Source organism: Elgaria multicarinata, chromosome 10 (assembly GCF_023053635.1).
Source record: "Elgaria multicarinata webbii isolate HBS135686 ecotype San Diego chromosome 10, rElgMul1.1.pri, whole genome shotgun sequence".
NCBI classification, from domain to species: domain Eukaryota; kingdom Metazoa; phylum Chordata; class Lepidosauria; order Squamata; family Anguidae; genus Elgaria; species Elgaria multicarinata.
The window spans coordinates 64187251-64207331 of record NC_086180.1 but is presented as its reverse complement, the minus strand read 5'-3'; the positions used below and the strand labels follow the sequence as shown (position 1 = coordinate 64207331).

General features: G+C 41.3%; 1 protein-coding gene across 5 annotated transcripts in view; it reads right to left on the bottom strand.

The window, feature by feature from the left end:
* Nucleotides 1–20081, bottom strand: part of SORBS2 (sorbin and SH3 domain containing 2) — a 216773-nt gene that overhangs the window by 58674 nt on the left and 138018 nt on the right. For all 5 annotated transcript variants that reach the window (XM_063135627.1, XM_063135631.1, XM_063135628.1 and 2 more), the window contains 4 exons: nucleotides 11292–11358; nucleotides 8510–8554; nucleotides 5781–5928; nucleotides 4813–4927 (listed from right to left, as the gene is read on the bottom strand). In XM_063135627.1, the coding sequence (XP_062991697.1) occupies nucleotides 4813–4927; nucleotides 5781–5928; nucleotides 8510–8554; nucleotides 11292–11358 (375 nt within the window). The remainder of the gene's footprint in view (nucleotides 1–4812; nucleotides 4928–5780; nucleotides 5929–8509; nucleotides 8555–11291; nucleotides 11359–20081) is intronic.

The following is a 20081-nucleotide window of genomic DNA, read 5'->3' as shown; positions in this document are numbered from 1 at the left end:
TTTGTTAAAGGCACAAGAAGTCTGCCAGAAATGAAGTTGGCAACCAAACACTGAGGAAGCAGAAATGCAATGGGGTCACACATTCATATATGAAAGCAATGTGGGGTTACACCTGAATCACGAAACTCATGCATTTGCTTTCTCTCCTTCTGTACAACATGCAAATTGGCCCTGAAAAAAGGATGTAAACCTAACATATATGCCCATTCTCTGCCCAGAACAACGTACTGTCATGTAAACATTTCATTCATATTGGATCTGGTCACATTACAATCCACATTGCACTCCCAAGTAGTGAGAAATAATTTCCCAGTTCATGAGCACAATATAAAACGACAAAGATCCGATTATATTATTCTGTGTAAATTGCATTTCTTTTGTCCACCAATTTTGCAGTTCTGTCACAAAAAGCAATGTCTATTACATTATGCAAATGAGCTGCTTTATAATTAACATCAGTCGTACAATAGAGACTTCTAAAGTAATGTTACATTAACAGCTTAGCTCTGTGTTAATTGATTTAGATGCTGTTCAAAAGGAAGCGATTTGTGGAACAGCACAACTGTTCTATAAGATCCAAATTCTTTGAAACATAGCATTCAGCGGCTATCTCTGAATGTTTATCAATATAATTATTAATTTTTCCACAATATGAAAAATGCTCAGAGTAGTCAGCAATACTCAGCAATGGGGAAATTGAAAGAAAACTGAAGGAAACCATGGAACCACGGTCAAACTAGATATATGGATATTCATATATTTCCTCCACAGTGAAGAAGGAGCAGATTGGGGGAGACTATTTTGGGAGTATCAAATTCACACTCTCCTCCTGATCTTTTCATTTAAAAGAAATACTATAAGATACTGTGATGTTTCCTAGTAAAAATCCAGTTGGGCTGCCAATATTGAAACTTGCATGGGTAGGGGACTGATAGGGGATTCAATTTGCAATAAGATACAAGGCTTATCAATTTGCTTCCAGGAAGTCATCTTTCCTGATTCTTGATACTCATGAATTATCACTGAATATGCAAAACCTCAATTTGTTCTGCAATTCCACTATATTAACCACTCGAGAACTGTTTACAAACAAAAACACTTTTAAATGATTAGCTTCATATGTTATATAACTTCTGCAATAAAAATATCACTTCGCAAAAAAGCCCCAACTACAACAATGTCTCTTCTCCCCAATCATACTGTTTATAAATACACCCCTAGCAATGACTACCAAATTTCTAGCAAGTCCTACACATCATTAGAATAGCTAATTAGTTTTGCTTGTGTTACCACCAATTCCCCCTTTGAAAGAAAACCATGGTTCTAAAAATTCATCTGGGATATAAATAAATGTAACAGTGGTTTAAATCAATGCAAGTAAGTGTGCGGGGATTTCTTCCCAAAGAAACTTGTGCCATCCCATATCAACCCACCCCGATTTCATCAGCAGGCTTTGGACATGATTTCGTTTCCCCAAATGCCTCTGTTGTATTGCGATTATTCAGAGCCATTACTTAACGGGTGATGGGCAATGGGTACAGGTTACAGAAGGTTGGATGCTTAAATGATTGTAATTTAAAGGCCAATACAGACATTACATTAAATCTGTGTTGAGCAGTGATGTCTTTGTCCATTTTCACTTTAGAGTAAGTGCAGGGAGCTCAATTCAGATTGGGGTCCTAGCATCGGGTGGGGGGTGGGTAGGGAAGCTTTTAAGATCTGGATCTGCCCCCTCCCGTGCCTACTCTAGAGTAAAAATATTTTAAAAAAACCTGTTAGTTGCTAGACACAAATTTAAAGTAATGTCTATTTTGGCCCTAACTGTTTAAATCCCATTCATTTTAATAATGACCCATTGACTGGGTTCGGATGACAAGATAACTCATGCTGGGTTAATAAGCTATGGTGGTATATTTCGTGGATTATTGTGTCAGTTCATTTTTAACCCATGATAGCTTATTTAGCCAAAATAACCCACTCTGATGACCCATGGCCTGCAGAGTGGGTTATTTAAACCATCATGGGTTATCATGTTGTCTGTTGGGCAGCACAGGTTAATTGGCTCATCTATAGAGTCGCGCAGTAAGAGCGCTTCAGATCAGTGCAGCCACTCAATTTCAGCAGTGGGGGGAAATGCGCAGTTCGGAGCACGGTAACTCATCTATCCCAGCAATGGCTATGGGGGAAAGGAGGCACTTTAGCGTTCTAGTGACAGCACTTAAAGACATCTTTGCCAGCAAACCTCCAAGGTTTTATTTGTGTCATCGCCCTTTTTTGTTGCAAATGAGATTTTCCCTCCTCTGGGTGTAATTGCGCAGGATTTTGAAGGTGCCTCCCAACTAGGGGAGGCTGTGTATCAAGTTTGGTCCCAATCCTGTAAATTTCCACGGGTTTATTGGTGCCTCCCAGCAAGCTCTGCTGGGATGTAATGGATGGGTAAAACAGCACCACTGCACAGGCAAGAGGACTGCAGTGGGATGGGGGAGGGGCGGGGAAAGGGTCAGATAATAATAACAATAACAATAATAATAATTTGTATCCCGCCTTTTGCCCAATATTAGGCACAGTAGCTTAATAAACTATGCACAGTAGCTTATTAGCCCAGTTGTCTGGTGGGGCATTTTGGACTATTTAAAAATAAGCTACTGTGAGTAGCTTATTAACTCATTGTGGAACAAAGTGATGTCCAAACGCAGCTGTTCTAAGGGTAGAATTGCATGTAATAGGAAACATGGCAAAAATGGCAGCTCCATTACAAGTTCCCCAGCCTCCCTTTCCCTTTGTAATATAGAAGGACAGCCTATTTCCTCTCCTGATGTCATTACTAGCCCCCAGATTAATTTGAGAATATGTCATGGACAGACACCCTGTGCAATCCAGAGGAACCTGGCATAGAACCTGACATGTTAAAGAAACCCAAAACTGCTATTGAAAATCATGGTTCCAAGTCAAATTTTCTTCGTTCTCTCCCCCTCCCCACCCACATACTTGATAATGTGTAATTCAACTTACTCCATATCCTGTTATCATTAAGGAAAGGTGGTTTTTTTTGCCCCTTTCCTGCCCCTTTGAATTCTTCCTACATATTAAACAATAAACTTCTCTGATGTATATGAAATAAATGTTATTTCATCATGTACTATGTGTTGGTAGAAATGACTGCACACATGACAATTTCTTCACATTCACATTGAGCTAAATTTGCATTATTAATAATATAAAATACTGGAAACTATACATCAATTCATTGAATGGAAGGGATAGAGATGTATGAAAACACACTATCTAATATATTTAGTCTGGCACATTTGATACGGTAAGAAAGCAACGACCAAAAGCAATGATCAGAATGTAACATCAGATAACTATAAGAAATAAAAACGCAGCATTAAAGTATGAAAACCAAACAACCCAAACTTGCAATTCCTGAACAATGGAGATATAAATACATTAATCATGTCTAAAAGGATGCTATCGGCAGTATCCAACAGAATACAACTGTTAACGTAAATTATGTTTCACTAGCGTAAACCACTCTAGTGCAACGTTAACTGCATTGGCGGGCACCAGATAATGCTATTGTTGTTGTGCTAGAGTAGTTTATGCTAGTGCAACGTAATGTATCTTAGCAGTTGTGCCCTTTTGAATATTGCCCATTATATTTAACTTTATAATAAAAATATGGATATTTAAAGGGAACTGCTGCTCCCAAGTTAGGCAATATAACTTATACAGGTCAATTTAAAGCCAGTTCAGTTAGATCAGCTTCTGTGTCGTGAAGAAAAGGATCACTTTGCCTCTGTTACAGGTGTAAAAAGTGCTATTGTTACAATGCTGATATTCTGTTTAGTATGGATGAATAAGCACAAGACTAGACATATGCAATAATTCTTCATGAGTAAGGGTAGCTGAAGATGCCCTTTAGGTTACTGGAAATGTTAGTGGTAATTATCTAAGCAGAAGGCTGCAGCCTTATTAAACATGCTTTTAAATAATGCCGTCCCTAGCTCAAAAAACCCAATGAAGAATAGTGGTCACCAGTTAGTGTGCACTGAGGCATTCCTTGGTGGAAATAACAATAAGCATAAATAACGAAAACACATTTGTGGATTTAATGTTTCTGGAAAAGGGATTTAATCTGCATGTGTAACAACTCTCATGTTACTTATGACCAGTGTCCAATACCGCCGCTCTGCCTCCACTGGTGCCATTGTTCTCACAGGACCCACCACTTGTGCAATGTGGAAATAGCAGTTTTAATAGTAATACGGGAAACAAGTGGAAACGCTTGTTTATGGAACGGGACGGGTCAGCAAGGCTCCCTTCTGTGAGTTACTCTGATTTGCGACCTTCCAGAAATGAGTGTTTCCACTCATTTCCTTATGCTTAGGAAACCATTAAATTCCCATTGCGTTAAAGGTAGGTCCTGCCCAATGTATGTGCTCGTAAAATTACTACAACGGTGATAAATTTTCCACATTCATACTAGAGACTTGTAAGTATTTGCTTAACCATGCAACAAGTGTGTATTTCTCAGAGTGACTCCAAACTTTAAAAAAAAATCACTAGAAATTTAAATGGACCCAAAACCAAGCAAGTGAAAACAATTTTAAATTATTTAAAGTTAACTTTTCATTCAAAAATCTCATATCTTTCAACTACGACAAACCAACCTTTATAAAAGGAATTTAACAATAGGAATTTCTTTTCAAAGCAGCTAAATATTTCTGATAATGGCAGATTTTAATATTCAAGCATCTCTCATTTATCATCTCTCATTATCATGCTTAAATATTGACCAATTTCACTTACCGGTCTCTCATGTTCAAGGATAGAGGACTTCCCTGGCTCATATTCAAAAATACTCCTTGGTTCTGAACGGAATTTACGAGTGTCTACTTTTCTATCAGGAGGCTCCCACTCATTTCTAAAAATAAGAAAACAACAAATGAATTAAATTGCCTTTCCTATCAAGCTCTATACATATACATCATCATCATCATCATCATCTTGTAAGACTATCAAATTTGCTTTCTCCCTATACCATTCACAACATTGGAATAAAATTGTCATTACCAGCAGAGAGTCTACTGATTTTGGTATACTTGAATTTGAATCTCTAGTACAAAAAACATAGAAATCTACATTTCATAAGAGCATAGTTAGTGCCACTGTGATATTTGAAAGTCAAAAGGGGGGGGGGGAAATGCACGTAGGGCACTCCCCTATGCATGTTTAGACAAAAAAGGAGAAGGTCCTACAATTTCCAGCATGTCCCAGCCAGCCTGAGTGTTGTAGGACTTTTTTCTTTGTAAACATCCATAGGATTATTATTATTATTATTATTATTATTATTATTATTATTATTTATTTATATAGCACCATCAATGTACATGGTGCTGTACAGAGTAAAACAGTAAATAGCAAGACCCTGCTGCGTAGGCTTACATTCTAATAAAACCATAATAAAACAATAAGGAGGGGAAGAGAAAGCAAACAGGCACAGGGTAGGGTAAACAGGCACTGGGTAGGGTAAACAGGCACTGGGTAGGGTAAACAGGCACAGGGTAGGGTAAACAGGCACTGGGTAGGGTTGCACCTTTAGACTCTGAAGGCATTTATAGAGAAGCGAGGTGCTCTGCACATAAAACTATTTGCTGCAATATAAAAAGACTTCCTGCATGCTTTAACTCACACCAAAAATATGAAATAATGCCTCTCACAGGAGCTCTGAATTTGCTGGTTCTAGATTGACTGCTAAAAATGACCAGAGAGCTTACTTTTCTTGAGCGGATCTTTGTCGTGGACGAATTGGTGGCACTGGAGGTGGTGGAGGTACAGGGGATGAGACCTTAAAGGCCTCTGTGCCGTTGTCGGAAGTACTTTTTGTCAGTGGTCTGTATGTCTGTGTCCTTGCAGCAGGATGAGCTTGAGAAGAAAAGGATGGACTGAAGTTACCCAGTGAAAGACAACCCCCACCAACAGAAGAATCCAAAATATAACTATTAATATCAACGGATGTAAAATAGATACTGCCCATTGAAACATGGATTTAGCGAAGTTGTAATGTGAATCAATGGCAGTTCTCTTCGGCTAGGACCCTAACTTCCATTCCATGAAGGGGATGGAGCTCTGTTCACAGAATGGAGCTTTCCTGCCTCCCATTTCCCTTTCTAGCTCCTCTGCCTTCCCCCAAAAGCTGCTTTCTGTGGGATGGGGGGAGCCCTCTAGAACAGAACAGCCTGGGGGGTAGTAGTAGGAAGAAGAGATTTCTAAAAGCTGACTCTCCTCATGTGCAAGCCATTTTACCCCCACCACACACAGGGGTACTTATAGACATACTAATGAGAAGAGCATGTTATGAGATGTACAGTCCAGTCCCTAAACTCATCTACTTGAAGTACATCCCGCTGATTTCAATGGAACTTAGTTACAACTCCTTGGATTTGATTCAGAGCTCCTCTCCTAGACTGGTAGAGCTGTGCCTCAATTCATCCCCTCCCAACCAGGTGATCAGTGTAGGCAAGGCTGGCCCTCCCATGAAACAGGGTGAAGCATTGCAGGCAATGGAATGGGAGGAGTGGAGAATTGTGTCATTCTCCCACTTTTGCTCCTACTAGGGGGGCCCGCAGCTGCCTCCAGCAAGCGCCCTAGAGAGCCTGCCAGCTGATCACCCATCGTGGTGACTCACAAGTGGCCACTCTACTGGAGATGGGGTTTTGTGCCCTCAGCAGCACTCTGGAACAGATCCAGGAGGTTGAGCCGTGTGTAAAATCTGTTTCCATGTAAGATCTTCCTTATTGAATCATAACGAATGTGGTAAAGAGAGGCTTGCACCACCTGTGGCCCTTTGTATGTTTGGTGTCCTGCAAATGGCATGACAACCCCCTGTTTCCAGAGTCCAAAGCAAGAATTGCTGCAGAACACCCAGAGAGCTTCGGCTATTGGGTGGTATAGAAATGAGATGAAATAATAAATAATAAATATACAAGTAGTGGGCTGTATTCAAGTTTAAAGTCCTGGTATAGGAGAAATCCCCCTAGCCTTAAGGGATAGGCCCAAATGAAATAATTTACTGATGCCCTCTAAGGTTACCTTGACCCTTAGTTATTGCTGAAAATACATTTATACACTAGTAGCGGCTGGGAGCTCTGATGTCAGTAGGGCGGTGAATCATTTCTAGGCTTCAGTCAGCTCTTCCCAACTTGGATAGTTCATTTAGAGATCTGAAACCTGGATTCACTGCCACACTGACATCAAAGCAACCTTGGATAGTCGTTTAGAGTTCTAACTTGTTCTGACTGAAACCTAGAGTGAATTCAACGCCCCACTGATATCGGAGCAACATTGGAAAGATCCATTAGAATTCTGACTGAAACCTGGAGTGAATTCACCACCTCACTGATATTGGAGCAACCTTGGATAGCTCCATTACAGTTCTGACTGGTTCTGTCTAAAATGCAGAGAGGATTCATCCCTCCACTGATGCACACACATATATGTATATATTTGAATATTAGAAATGCCTTTGTTAATATTGTTAACAGATGATGGTTAGTAATATAACATTTATCAAATTAATGTTGGGAAATTATCCCAGGAGATCACATTAGATACATTTATATGTGAGTGTGTGTATGCAAAAAGAATGAATTTATTCAGAAAGTGATATGAACTTTAAACAGAAGGCACTTTTGAAAAAATCCATTTTGTCCTATGGTACATTACATTTTGCAGTTTTGCATATACATATAACACATTTTAAAGAGGCTTTTGCTATTGACAAGTTCATTGATATATTTTCATTATCCTCTGGCTTGGTGTACATTTGTATAGTCATTTGCAATCTTCTAACACTATAATGTCAATTTAAGTTCATTTAATGTATTTTTAATAGCAAAAGCAATGTGCTTACAGATTTAATGGGCATGTATGGTGTATTTGATATATGCAAATCTGCATTCTGAATTCATGTTTTGCCTAATGATAAACGGCACGGTCTAGTGAAAATTAAACACAATTGGGTCACACTGATTTCAATGTTAACTCTGTCCCATTAAAAACAATCGGACATAAAAATGTATGACATCTGGATTGTGCCCATGTTTTATGTATACTACATACAATGCAGTATTCTACTCAGCTGCTACCTTTATTATCCCCAGTACATATTGCAGATTATATTTTCATACTGTGCCACAGATGGTGGCCTTATACTTTACTTGGGATCAAAGTACGCTCTGCTTGAAAACAGAATCTGCCCAAGCAAGAACAAAACCAAAGCACAGAAAGACCAACATTCATTTTGGATTATTTGGGTAAAAAAATCAAACGGCACCATTTTGATAACAGGGAGAATAGTGAAACGGAAACCACATACAGAAATTCAGCAAAAGGACAGAGCTAGTTACTCAAGCACAATACAGGTGGGCCAACAGGGTTAGGTGCCATTATTACTTGCTGAAGCTAACAAGAAAAGACTCATGTGAAGGGAAGGAATAATTCCTACCAGTATTATATGCATATGCAGTATTATACATGTCTGTGTCATCATCTACAAAAAGAAAGATAAATGTTATAGTAGTGGAATACCTGTCAGTTTATCACAGCAAGGCAGCTTTGTCTTTGCAAATACAAACAAAAAATTAGTAGGCAGCCCACTGTCTCTCCCCTCAGGTAAACGTTTTACGTGTGGAGTCTATCCCATATATTGTTCGCTTATTTTTTAATCACCCCCTCGTAGAGCGCATTCACAAGCTGCATCACTGCAGGTGTGTGTGTGTGTGTGTGTGTGTAAATTATATGGATTACTTTCTTTTATCCTTTCTGGTTTCCATCAGCAGCCAATTCACACTCCTCTGTGGGGTTTTTCCCATGCTGCTCCAGTAACACACGCCTGAAGAAAGTGCCTGGACAGGGCTAATAGGTTGGGCTTTTCAGATGCAAGCATCAGCCCGCAGGTCAGTGAGAATCAGCCATGATGTATAAGGAAAGACTGGCATCAGTACCAAGTCCAGTGAGAACAGTGGGGATGGTCCACCCAAAGGTTAGCACCTTTAATTTCTGTGTATTTCAGTAACAGAGATTTGTGCTCTGGCCTTTGTTCCTCAAAACCAAAAAGGGCTTAAAAGAATTTTCCTTTGGCTGGCTTATGCTTTAACTAAGTCATCCATCCATCCCGGCAGCACTGCCAGCTCTAACTGCCAGAGTTTCATTCTGCAGAGGTTTGGAGGCTTTTAGTAGCTCTGCTACTGAAACTCCCTAACTAATAAGACATGGCTTTGTCAAGGCAAACCATGCATTCTCCCACTGAACCATAACCATTCTTCCGTTGCTCAGATGTTCCCTAATCAAAAATGGCAAGGTACCAGCCATGTCCTCATGTATGGATTAAAGAAAGGATGGAGAAGACAAATGTTCCTTCTTGCTGATCATAGAATCATAGAATAGTAGAGTTGAAAGGGGCCTAAAAGGCCATCGAGTCCAACCCCCTGCTTAATGCAGGAATCCACCCTAAAGAATCCCCCCTGATGCTGCTATGCTACAGGAATAGAGGCAGCTGTCAATTAAATATTTTAATGAACTTAAAGGTGTTGCTGATTAAATGGGCAGCAGATTTCTTTTGAACATTATTTTTAATACAGGAAGACTATACTGTACATGGCAGAACCCTACATTAGGAAATGCTTCTTCTAAGATGTTGCCTCGGCAATGCGCTTATGTGCATCATCTAAAAACAAGAAGAGTGTCTTTTTTTCATCAGAAATATTTTTATTTATATTTCTTATTTATATTTTTATTTATGTTTATTTAATCAATTAATTACCCAGTTAATCATTCAAGACCCTGCTCAACTATAAAGCTCACTGGGTGACCGCTATCCAGTCATGCTCTCTCTGCTCTATATTTTTGGGATGAAACATTTATTCTTAGTACTATACCGGGGGGGGGGGGGGCTTTTTTTGTAAACCATAGATTAGCAGTTGAGTATATACAGAGACCCTACAGTCCTCATTCCTAAACCAGGATCTTTAATTTTATTCTGCAGTTGGAGCCCTCAAATAGATCTTGGTAGACGCTGCCTTGGTAGACATCAGCAGTGAAAAGCATCCCATACTAATTGCAAGGGACGCACACAAAATCTTGTGTTACGTTTCCTGCATGCACTTGCTGACCTGATTCACACATAATGCTAACCCATACTTTCAGGCCAGTTATTAGGTGTGAGCAAGGTTAGGCAACTGCAAAGTGCCCACTGGCTCAGAAGGGCCCATACTTGCCAACCCCTAAGGCCCTCCACTCACCACCACTGTCAGCCATCTACTGGAGAGTCACAATAACAGGAGAAAGTGGCTGGTGTAGCTCTTCAGAGAATTGGACAGACCCAAATGTTTGGCCCTAATAGGGTCCTTCTTCAAAGCCAGGCATTCTGGAGACTGGAGAGGTGTCCCAGGAGATCACCTCTGCTGTGGGTGATCTCCCAGGACACCTCTGCTCAAGGCCAGTGGTGGCAGGTGAGGGTGGGCAGTGGTGAAAACAGGGAGGAGGAGAGAACAGAGGCCTTCAGTGGCACTATGCCCAAGGGCACCCAGAAGTGTGGTACCAGCCTGCATGGTTTATTTAACCTATGGGTTGTTGAATTCTGGGTTGTTGTGACGTATGAAAGCAGCCTTACTAACAGAGAATTGTTCGTTAACCATGAACAACCCAGAAAGAGAACCCATAGTTTGTTGTTGGACTGTAAACTCATTGTTTAAACCGTGGGTTGTCATTACATGTGAACTCAGAACTATGGGTTGTTCCACCATGGCTACAGAGGCAGGCAGGCAAGACTGGTAAAAAAAACACAGCTGCTTTACATGCCAGTATTGCAGCACCACAAAGGTATGTGGGATACAGAGAAAAAGTGGGGGAGAAAAAGGAAAACAAACAACCCAGGGATTGAGAAAACAAACCAAGGGTTGTTTGATCATTTGCCAGACAAACCCTGGGTAGGGCAACAAACCATTGGTTAAATAAACCAAGGCTAAGTGTAATGTGTGAATCAGGTAGTAATCTCTTCTACTGGTCTTTACCTCTTGAAAGTCCTATTGAGGACATTTGTTACTTTTCCCTACAGAAAAATGCATTAGCAGTATTTAATATACTTACTTGGCTTAAAGCAGTGCCTACTGGAGCTGGGTATTTTATGATCAAATTACCGTGCGCACGCACACGCACACACACACACTATTATGTTGCAGGCCACCAAGATATACAATAATGTAGCATAATGATGAAGTTACACATACCAGGCTTGTGAACCATGTGGATTTGCTTGAACATCGTCTTATACCAATCCTTTGGCCTGTCCACTGTCTAAAAATGATAAAGTTTTAAACAATTAGCAGGAAAACAGCCACAATAAATAAGACGGTTGCCTTAATGGACTGGATGAACTTGTAATGGAGATAAATAGGTGGCTTATTTAGTCTCTTGATCAATCTCTGTGCATAACTGGTGGGTTGAATTTGGCTTAATGGGTCATAAATGGTGGAGGTCTGCCATATGTAACATTCTTTATACAGTTTTATACATTAGGGATATTTGGGTATGATGCATCCTGCTTAAAAGCCTGCAAGCAAACACAGCCCACCCTGAGGAACCCCCTCCTCTGCCTAGCCCCCAATATCCAGGTGGCTGCATTCTGTACCAACTGAAGTTTTCAAACCATCTTCAAAAATAAGCTCTTTTAGCTTGGAAAAGTGTAAGTGGCGATGGCCAAATCGGGCCTTTTGGAGTGTTCCAATTGAAAAGCGTTTTAAAGATGAACGTTTGACTGGAACACTAAAAAATTCAGAGTACTTTCCAGATGAGCTTTAGTGTGATCACCAGTCCTTACACAGAACCACATTTCTGTGGTATTAATCCCTCTTCATGGTCTCGACAAGAACCAAACTGGATAACAATGATGTAACAAAATGGGTCCTTTCGTGCCTTTCCCCGTGTATTTATTCTACCGTACCTCCGTCCTACCATGTATGTTCAATAGGACATCTTTAAAGGGGAAGGGTCTGTATGACTATAAACGCCATGCTCTTAGGCTTCCTGATCATATCAAGAGTCTACAAACATATGTGACCCTTTTTGGACATCCCATAGAATATGCAGAAGTCAGGAGCAGAGGGCCATGGCAACATTGTGGGGGTGGAGACTGCAGGTACAATCTAACTCCCCCACCCCCTATGCAAAGTAAACACATGGAAGAAATGCCTGAAAGGAGGACCTTACGTCTGGGCTAAATGAAAAAGCTAAGTTGGAAATGCACATCATGGAGTTTAATCATACAAAGACCAGTAATTACATTAGGAATTAATGTTATCCACCATTGCACCCAATTCCATTGCATTCCATTCAATTGCAGGACATAGTGGGTTTTTTTTTTTTTTGCTGTAAAAGATTAAATGCCATTATTGCATAATCAGATAGAAGTAACAAATGTAAAAGTAAGAAATGCAAGTGTTGCTTGAGAGGCTAAAGAAATACATTCATTCGAGGGATGATTAATCAGGAAATGTACAGTTAACAGAGGCGTATACTATTCTGAATAGAGATTCTCATCTTTGCCCTACTTTCTACGTAGCCTTTGTAACAATTTATAATCAAGTAATGCTTTGTGAAAGCAGGCTCCTAATTTTCACTGGGCAAACCCCTATTTTTTAAAAAACAGAAAAGCTAGCTACAGTATTCTAACACTACTTAAGTCAAACAAATCCGGATGGACCGGATTTAGTTATTCACACATAAATGAAAGGCCTCTTTGTTGTCCAAATAACCAGAAGTTTGACCGTGAAGCAATTATATTGGACTGTGTGGTTAAAAGTAAAACACACACCAGCGACTACACAGAAATGTTGTGGCTTGATTCTTTTCTTGATAAGATCCTTAGAAGTGATAGTGAAATCCAGTGACAGCAAGCATCTTTTATTCTCTTTGTGGGGCCAACCACTCACTGTTTACTATTAAGGAAAACAGCGCCATTCAGTTATAACTGGATACAAAGTAGGACATTTTTTAAAGCGTCGATTGCCAAATGCTGGGAATCTTGTAGAATGCTAGGCAGGCAGCTAAGCTGTACATGGACGTAAGCTGATTTTGTTCCACTCAAAACAATGTAGGGGAAAATTGGCTTAAGGACAAGTTCTTCTGTTTAACTAATAGGGAAACAGGTAATGCTTAAAACTGATGGTAGAACTAGACACAATACTGAGTCGTAGCTTGACAATGAAAAAAAGCAACACCACTTCCAATTGTCGTTGTTTTTAAATATCTCCCTCTATGTTAGTAAGGAAAACTTGCCAACACGTTGTGTGCTTCCCTACCTAAGCTCCAATTTTGGGGTGTGGTGCTGGGTTATCACATTGCACACATACCAACTTTTCTGATATACATCCATCAAAATAGTTGTGTGTATGTCTGATAACTACAACCTAGCCCCTGCCTTGATGGCTTTGGTGCTGCGAGGCCTTGGGCTCCTGTATTTGCGCTCCTTTCTGGCATCTGCATGGGAAGAAACACAAGTGCGGAGTTGCTGCCGTCACTGCTGCTGCGCACCGGGATGGAGGGAGGAGGAATGAGGCAGCCAGAAGAGGACAAGGAGAGGGATGTGGGGCGCCTGAACGACCTCTCCTCCCTCTGACCTCCCTCTGGCACCCATTCCTCCCCGGGTTTTTTAATCTGTATCTGTGAAGCTGTACAGATACAAATAATTAAAAAAAAAATCCGGGGGTGGGGAATGGGCCCAGTTCCAATCCCCCCATTTTTTTTTATTTACCAGGAGGCATGGGGCTCTCCGCCCCTTTTCCTGTGCAGCCGATGGCGACCAATCAGGGGGGCGCCATTGGCTGTGACACACCTTTACAGACAAAGAAGTCGGGGTAAATGCCTGACCTTTTTTCAGCAGAGTTTCTGGGGTTTACCCCAGATGGCTTTGCAACGGCAGCTGCATCATGTAGATGGCCTGCCGCTACTGCGAATCCACCCCGGAGCAAACCCTTCATCAAGACAAGCCTCTACATAGGTTTTTTCATATTACCTGGCATTGATGTGCTTTTCACATGGGAAAATTGGCAAGGTTTGATTCATTTACCTTAGATATGGGGCTAGTGGGTAACAAAATGGAACAACCCCCTGCAAGTTGTGACAAGGTCTGGTTTTTGTAATTCTGCAATTGATTTCTGAAAGTGCTGCCATCTTTGAAAATGCCCATATACCAATAGGCAGGAATGCATAAGCAGGAGCCAAGAGACAGGTACTTTCACATGATGTTATTCCAAAGAACTGGCAGGCTTTGATGAAGAATTTCACAAAGAGAAGCAATTTCAGCTGCCTGGGTCTTTAGCTGTAAATTACATTGCACATGTTATATTGGTAACTAGGGCCATGGCTAGACCAGGCCTATATTCTGGGATCGTCCCGGGATTATCCCTGTACATCCAAATGACACACAGGGGATACTGGGAGCAGGCAGGGACGACCCCTCCATTTGCCTGGGATAATCCTTAGGTCTAGCTAAGGCCTTAGATAGATGTCAGCATCTAATATAGGAAGATTGATGCTTCACTGATTTGAGCACTTTCTGCGAGCCGCAAGGTCTGAAGCTTTGGTAGGACTGCATGCCTTTGTAGTAGAGAGGTTGCGAGCTTTCAAGGGCTCATTGAAAGGCCAAAGTGAGCAAAGCTCTGCTCACCTCAACTCTGCAAGCACCACAGCTGCTCTGCTTACCATGACCTTGCAAGCACCATGGCTGCCCCTTCACATCTCTTTCCCAGGGCCTAGCAAAACTTAACCAGGGTAAGGAGGAGGTGAGGGGGCAGGCCCTGGCAGGGAATCTTCTTTCTTCAGGGGATAGGACCAGGACTATCAGTCCCAGACTCCCCAGTGGGAAAATAATGCAGTTAATGGAGATTCTGTGACTGGTAATTCCAGTCACATCCCTGAGATGAATAGATATGGGCCCATGCTGCTGGAAGCGCATGTTGTCCACTGCCTTCAGTTGCCCTGCACAGGGCCCTTTGGGGACAGGAAAGAGGCTCGTGATGGTAGCAGATATGGGTGCTAAACAAGAACCAGAGGTGGCACTAGAAGGGGGACAGGCGGGCAAGTACCTCCCCAAACAAGTGTCGTATTTCTCAAAACCTCCTGACTTCTTGGGAGACAATAATGACGCCTGCTAAGTAATCCACAAAGCTTTATTCAAGCAATAAACATCTCTTCCCATATGAAGAGAGTCTAATCTCTAGGAACTTTCCCCTAGGCAAAACTGTGCAAACTAAGCAAGACAATTGTCCTTTCAAGAAGCATAGAAAGCCCTTTCCCAAGTTGCGTTAACTTCAGAGAGACTAGTTCTGATACAGCTTCTGACAGGATGCCAGCTGGGCCAACTTCCTTTCGTCTTCCTTGAGCTCTGCTAGTCTGCGGCGTACTCTAGGATCGGCTAACTTCTCTGTGCTCTCCCCCTCGTTAGAATATTGGCTTCCCACTGACTGTGTATTGTTTGCCTTGACAAGATAAGATCTGGAGAGGGTTGACTCCCAAGCTGGTGAAGAGCCCGTGAGAGCTTTCTCCCCCACTGGTACAGGCTGGCCTGTTTCTGGTGCCAACTTCTCTACTTCAGAGTCTGATTGATCACCTGAAACTCCTTCTTCCAACCCAGGGGGAGCAGGGCTAAACATGACACCAAGGAGCTTGCCACCACTCATCCCACCCCATTGCTGGACCCCTGTCATTGCTTGAAGGAAAGGCGCTTTTCACATATACAAGTGCATTCATCTATTATCATCTGTCACTCTTGCGCAGTTCAGATGCAACCCCTGAGCCAACAAAGGCTACGCATTTTGCAGCTACTGAATACTCTTCAAGATGCTAAGAGACCAGTGGCAATTCGCTGAGAAGAAAGGGGAAACCTCTGACATGCAGAAGAGAGAAATAATTTATTATTTATTTATGGGGTTCCTAATAGTAAAAAAAAAAAGGAAGAAAAGAAATTCTAAACACAAATTAATATTTCTAAAAATTCGGTTGTGTAGGCTTAAAGTAACCTTTCCCCCATTTATTTCAGAAATAATATGTTTAGGGTGGAAGTTTTAGTGTAAAATATACCATTATTTTCTTTCAGAGATCCTAACATATGGACATATCTCGTTCACCTAGAAAAAGACTTGGCCCCTTCTGAGTCCCCTCCCCCCAGATTTTTTTTCTGGTGCCGCCACTGGCAAGAACTTGTGAGCCCTCAAGAAAGATACGAATGGACATCAACCATCACTTCAATGACAATAAAGTCCCTGATGGCTCATCTTCCACCTGGACAGTCCCACAAGTGACCTTGGCAGAGTGGATGAGGCAAAATGGGGCTTATTTGCAAACAAAACAAATAATAATAATAATAATAATAATAATAATAATAATAATAATAATATTTCTTACCCGCCTCTCCATTTTGATCGAGGCGGGGAACAACAATAAACAGTAAAATGGTAAAACAAAACACCCATAATCAAAGGCTGCCACCAGCAGGTGCAATGGCAACCAAAATTATCATAACTTCCAAATATATAGACTAATGCACGCAAAAAAAAAGAAAGAAAAAAAAGCGCATAAGAAAAATCTGAGTTGACAATTGCTCAACACTCGCTTGGATTGTGATACATGCAAAATGCAAATAGGATGCATTTATGTATCTGTTCCTTTTTTGTAATACTTTATCAATAAAAGAAGAAATGATTTCTTCTTTGCAATAATCTTTCTTCATGCTAAAAATGTCAGAGAACACAATCCTATTGAAGTTTCATTCATAGAGATACACATAATATCTTAATGTTCGACGCACTGTTTCAGATGTATTTCTTACATCTTTATTGACAAAGGCTTCTCCTACAGCTGAAATAAATTACTTGTTAATTTTGGTTCCTAATACTTTAATCATATATCTCTTGCATAGCTTATTTGTCTATCTTGGTGTTTAACTATAAATAAGCCAGCTTCTGTTTTGTTTTTATTTATTTTTAGAATTTATTTTAATGTACACAATTGGTATCTTTGGTCTCAAAAACCACAGTAGTGATTCCATACATGCTCTCATATACGATGCAAGCATTTTTAGATATGAAAAATACAAAAGGCCAACTTAATTTTACATAGCCAGCATACTGGAATCTTTGAATTTTCCAAGATGGCTCCACATCTGAAACTAATGTATAACAGACATCTACAAATGGAGACCTATTTATTATAATTGGCAGTTTTCTTATCAGCAGTTTCAGTTAGAAACCCAACTGTTTATTGAGTTATGCAACGACCAATGGTTAACACCTTAAATAAAGATGACAATGCTATAAGATCCTAGAGGAAGATTGTCATATTCTGAGCAGCCTTCTGTAGGGCACCCTAAAAGCAAACAAACATGGTACCCTGGTTTGAAAATGTGGTTTCCATCCTCACCCCCAGAGTCTGAATAGGAACTTAAATGCTGTAAATGCTTAGAAAGTGATTAGAGTTTCTAAATGGGCAGGCATATTTCATGCTGCAAAAATGTGTCTTTCCAAACTCGTGGCTGAAAGACACTTTTGTTGAGTAAGTGGATCAGCATTGGGTAGACGTGTTTGGTATACTGCTGAAACGTCCCATTGCTGCAGCTGACCTTTACTTTACAACGAAGTCAAAAACGTCTAACTTTGCATTTTGCTACAGAAGCGAGCTCACAATATTCAGGCTAACTTCCAAACAGAACGAAATCCAGGGATAAGTTCAATATCTGAATAGCCACTGACCTTCCTCCACATTCTGCTTTTCCTAAAGGTGGCTTTTCATGCAATGCATTTTATTTGGATATGGACAGAGGATAAGCAGGCATGCCTCTGATGTGCAAACAAGCGCATCTGCTTGTCCATTCAAAATACATGGAAGCAGTTCTTGAGGCAGCCTTGGACAAGATGCCCTCAGTAACCGTCCTTTTATCAGTCTATCTCTGGGCCATGAGCGCATTTGGAACCAAGATTGTTGTGGACACCATCACAAAATGGCTGCCAATTGGCGTCTCCAAGTCTACCTCTTCCTTGCTGCAATCAGCACTGCCTATTTGCTTCCCCCACCCCTCTCTGGGCCAAATCTGAACCATCACCTAGAGGGAGAGGGCATGAGGAGCATAGGCGCTGCTGCTCCTCCTCCTCGCTCCTGTCACTACTGGCTTTCTTGGAGAGAAGAAGTGAAAAGGTCACCATAGCAAGCAAGAGGAGCAAGCAGGGCAGAAGGTTCTGGAGGCAGCCCTGCTTGTGTTCATCAACTATATATATATATTTTACAAAATGGAAGAGAGTTTATGCTGTATAACAGAAAACGAATAAAAAATAAAAATAAATAAAAGAGTGCCCATGCTCTACAATGGAGAAGTGCTCGGCTTGGAAAGAACAGAATCTCCAATGCAAAATTTTAAGAAGTGGTGACGGAATGGGGGTGGGAAGTAGTCCTTTTCATCAGTGATGTGATGGACACTCCAGGGCAGGATCTACACTACTGCTTTATAATGGTTTATAACAGTTTTGGCAACTGTTCGGGCCCGGGGCATATTACACATGCCGTTTTCAAAGTGATAGATCCTGCTTGGTGTAGATCTGGCCTAAGAGACAGTGGCTCAACAGCCTTACAAGCAGCAATCGGTCGTAACCCAAGGGAGGAAATGTACAGGGGCTCTTCCACACGTCGTACTGAAAGCGCTTCCATCCGCCCCCAGTGCACCCCGAAAACGATCGTGTAGCTTGCCTGTAAAAGAGATGAGGAAGAGGCGTCCTTGCCGCCGGCGCCACCCACCTCCCTCCTCGCCCGCCGGGATGGAGAGTTCGGCAGAAGACCCCGCCTTCTTCTGCCGAGCTCTCCGTCCCGGCCGGCAAGGACGCCTCTTCCTCGTCTCTTTTACAGGCAAGCTACACGATCGTTTTCGGGGTGCACTGGGGGCGGATGGAAGCGCTTTCAGTACGACGTGTGGAAGAGCCCCAGGGTTCCCCACTAACAGAAACAAAATCGGCCAAGAAGTTCTTTGCATCCCTTTCAACAGAAGTGATTTTTTAATGCTCCTGTCATTCCAAAAAAGGAATGTCTGTGCACAGCCTGAAAGTGGTTAATGGACTGCAACCAGCTTAATTCTTTCAAGTGAGAAATGGGCCTGGTCCTCTGATTGTGATGTGTTCACGTCCACTTAAATATTATGTTATCTACATGCAGCTGGTCAGAGGGATCACTGGCTAATTTGGAGTGCTTTGTCATCAATATGTCAAGGACCCTCAGCTGTATATATTTATTAAACTGGGGAGCAGAGCTTAGTATCTTGCGTCAATATCTGGACTTGGTTCTGGGCTAGATGAGGTAGAAATGCAGATGAATCTAAACAAGATAGAAGCAACACAACTAGAAAACCCATTCCCAATGTCAGTTAAGGTCTGCTTTCAATCCTACTTTGAAAAAACACAACTGTGCACATTGGCATTCTGTGATTCATTCAGATGGACTGCAGCAATGTTAACAAGCACATCAATTTCCCCGGGTAGGTGCATGTTCAGCAACACAGTTGAAAGTGAGAACCTATGTCACAACTGGGCCACAGATGCCCAAATTAGGATATCTGTGCATTGAATGAAGGAGCCATAATGATCAGAATAGGATCCACACCCTATGCCACCGACAGGGCTATTCAAGTGAATCAATGAAGTTCTGGCCAATTTATTATCCCGGCTATGCCTGTGTATCTAATTTATTGTGTTTCCTTCACCAACCGGATCCAATTATGCACTGTCCACACAACATAAGTTTGATTTTAATAGAACTTTTTTCTACTTATCATATGCCTTAAAGTGATAAACTGGAGACAAAGGCTAAAGTTAGTGATTGAATGCAATAAGGCTTAGGGTGAAGATACACATTATGTTAATTATGTTGTATGCAACTCTTACCTTTTTTTAAAATTTGAGAATAAGTGTGCACAGCCCCAATTCAGATCAGGACCACCATGCACCAGGAGGGAGGATTAAATCCACCCCCCATCCATTTGTATC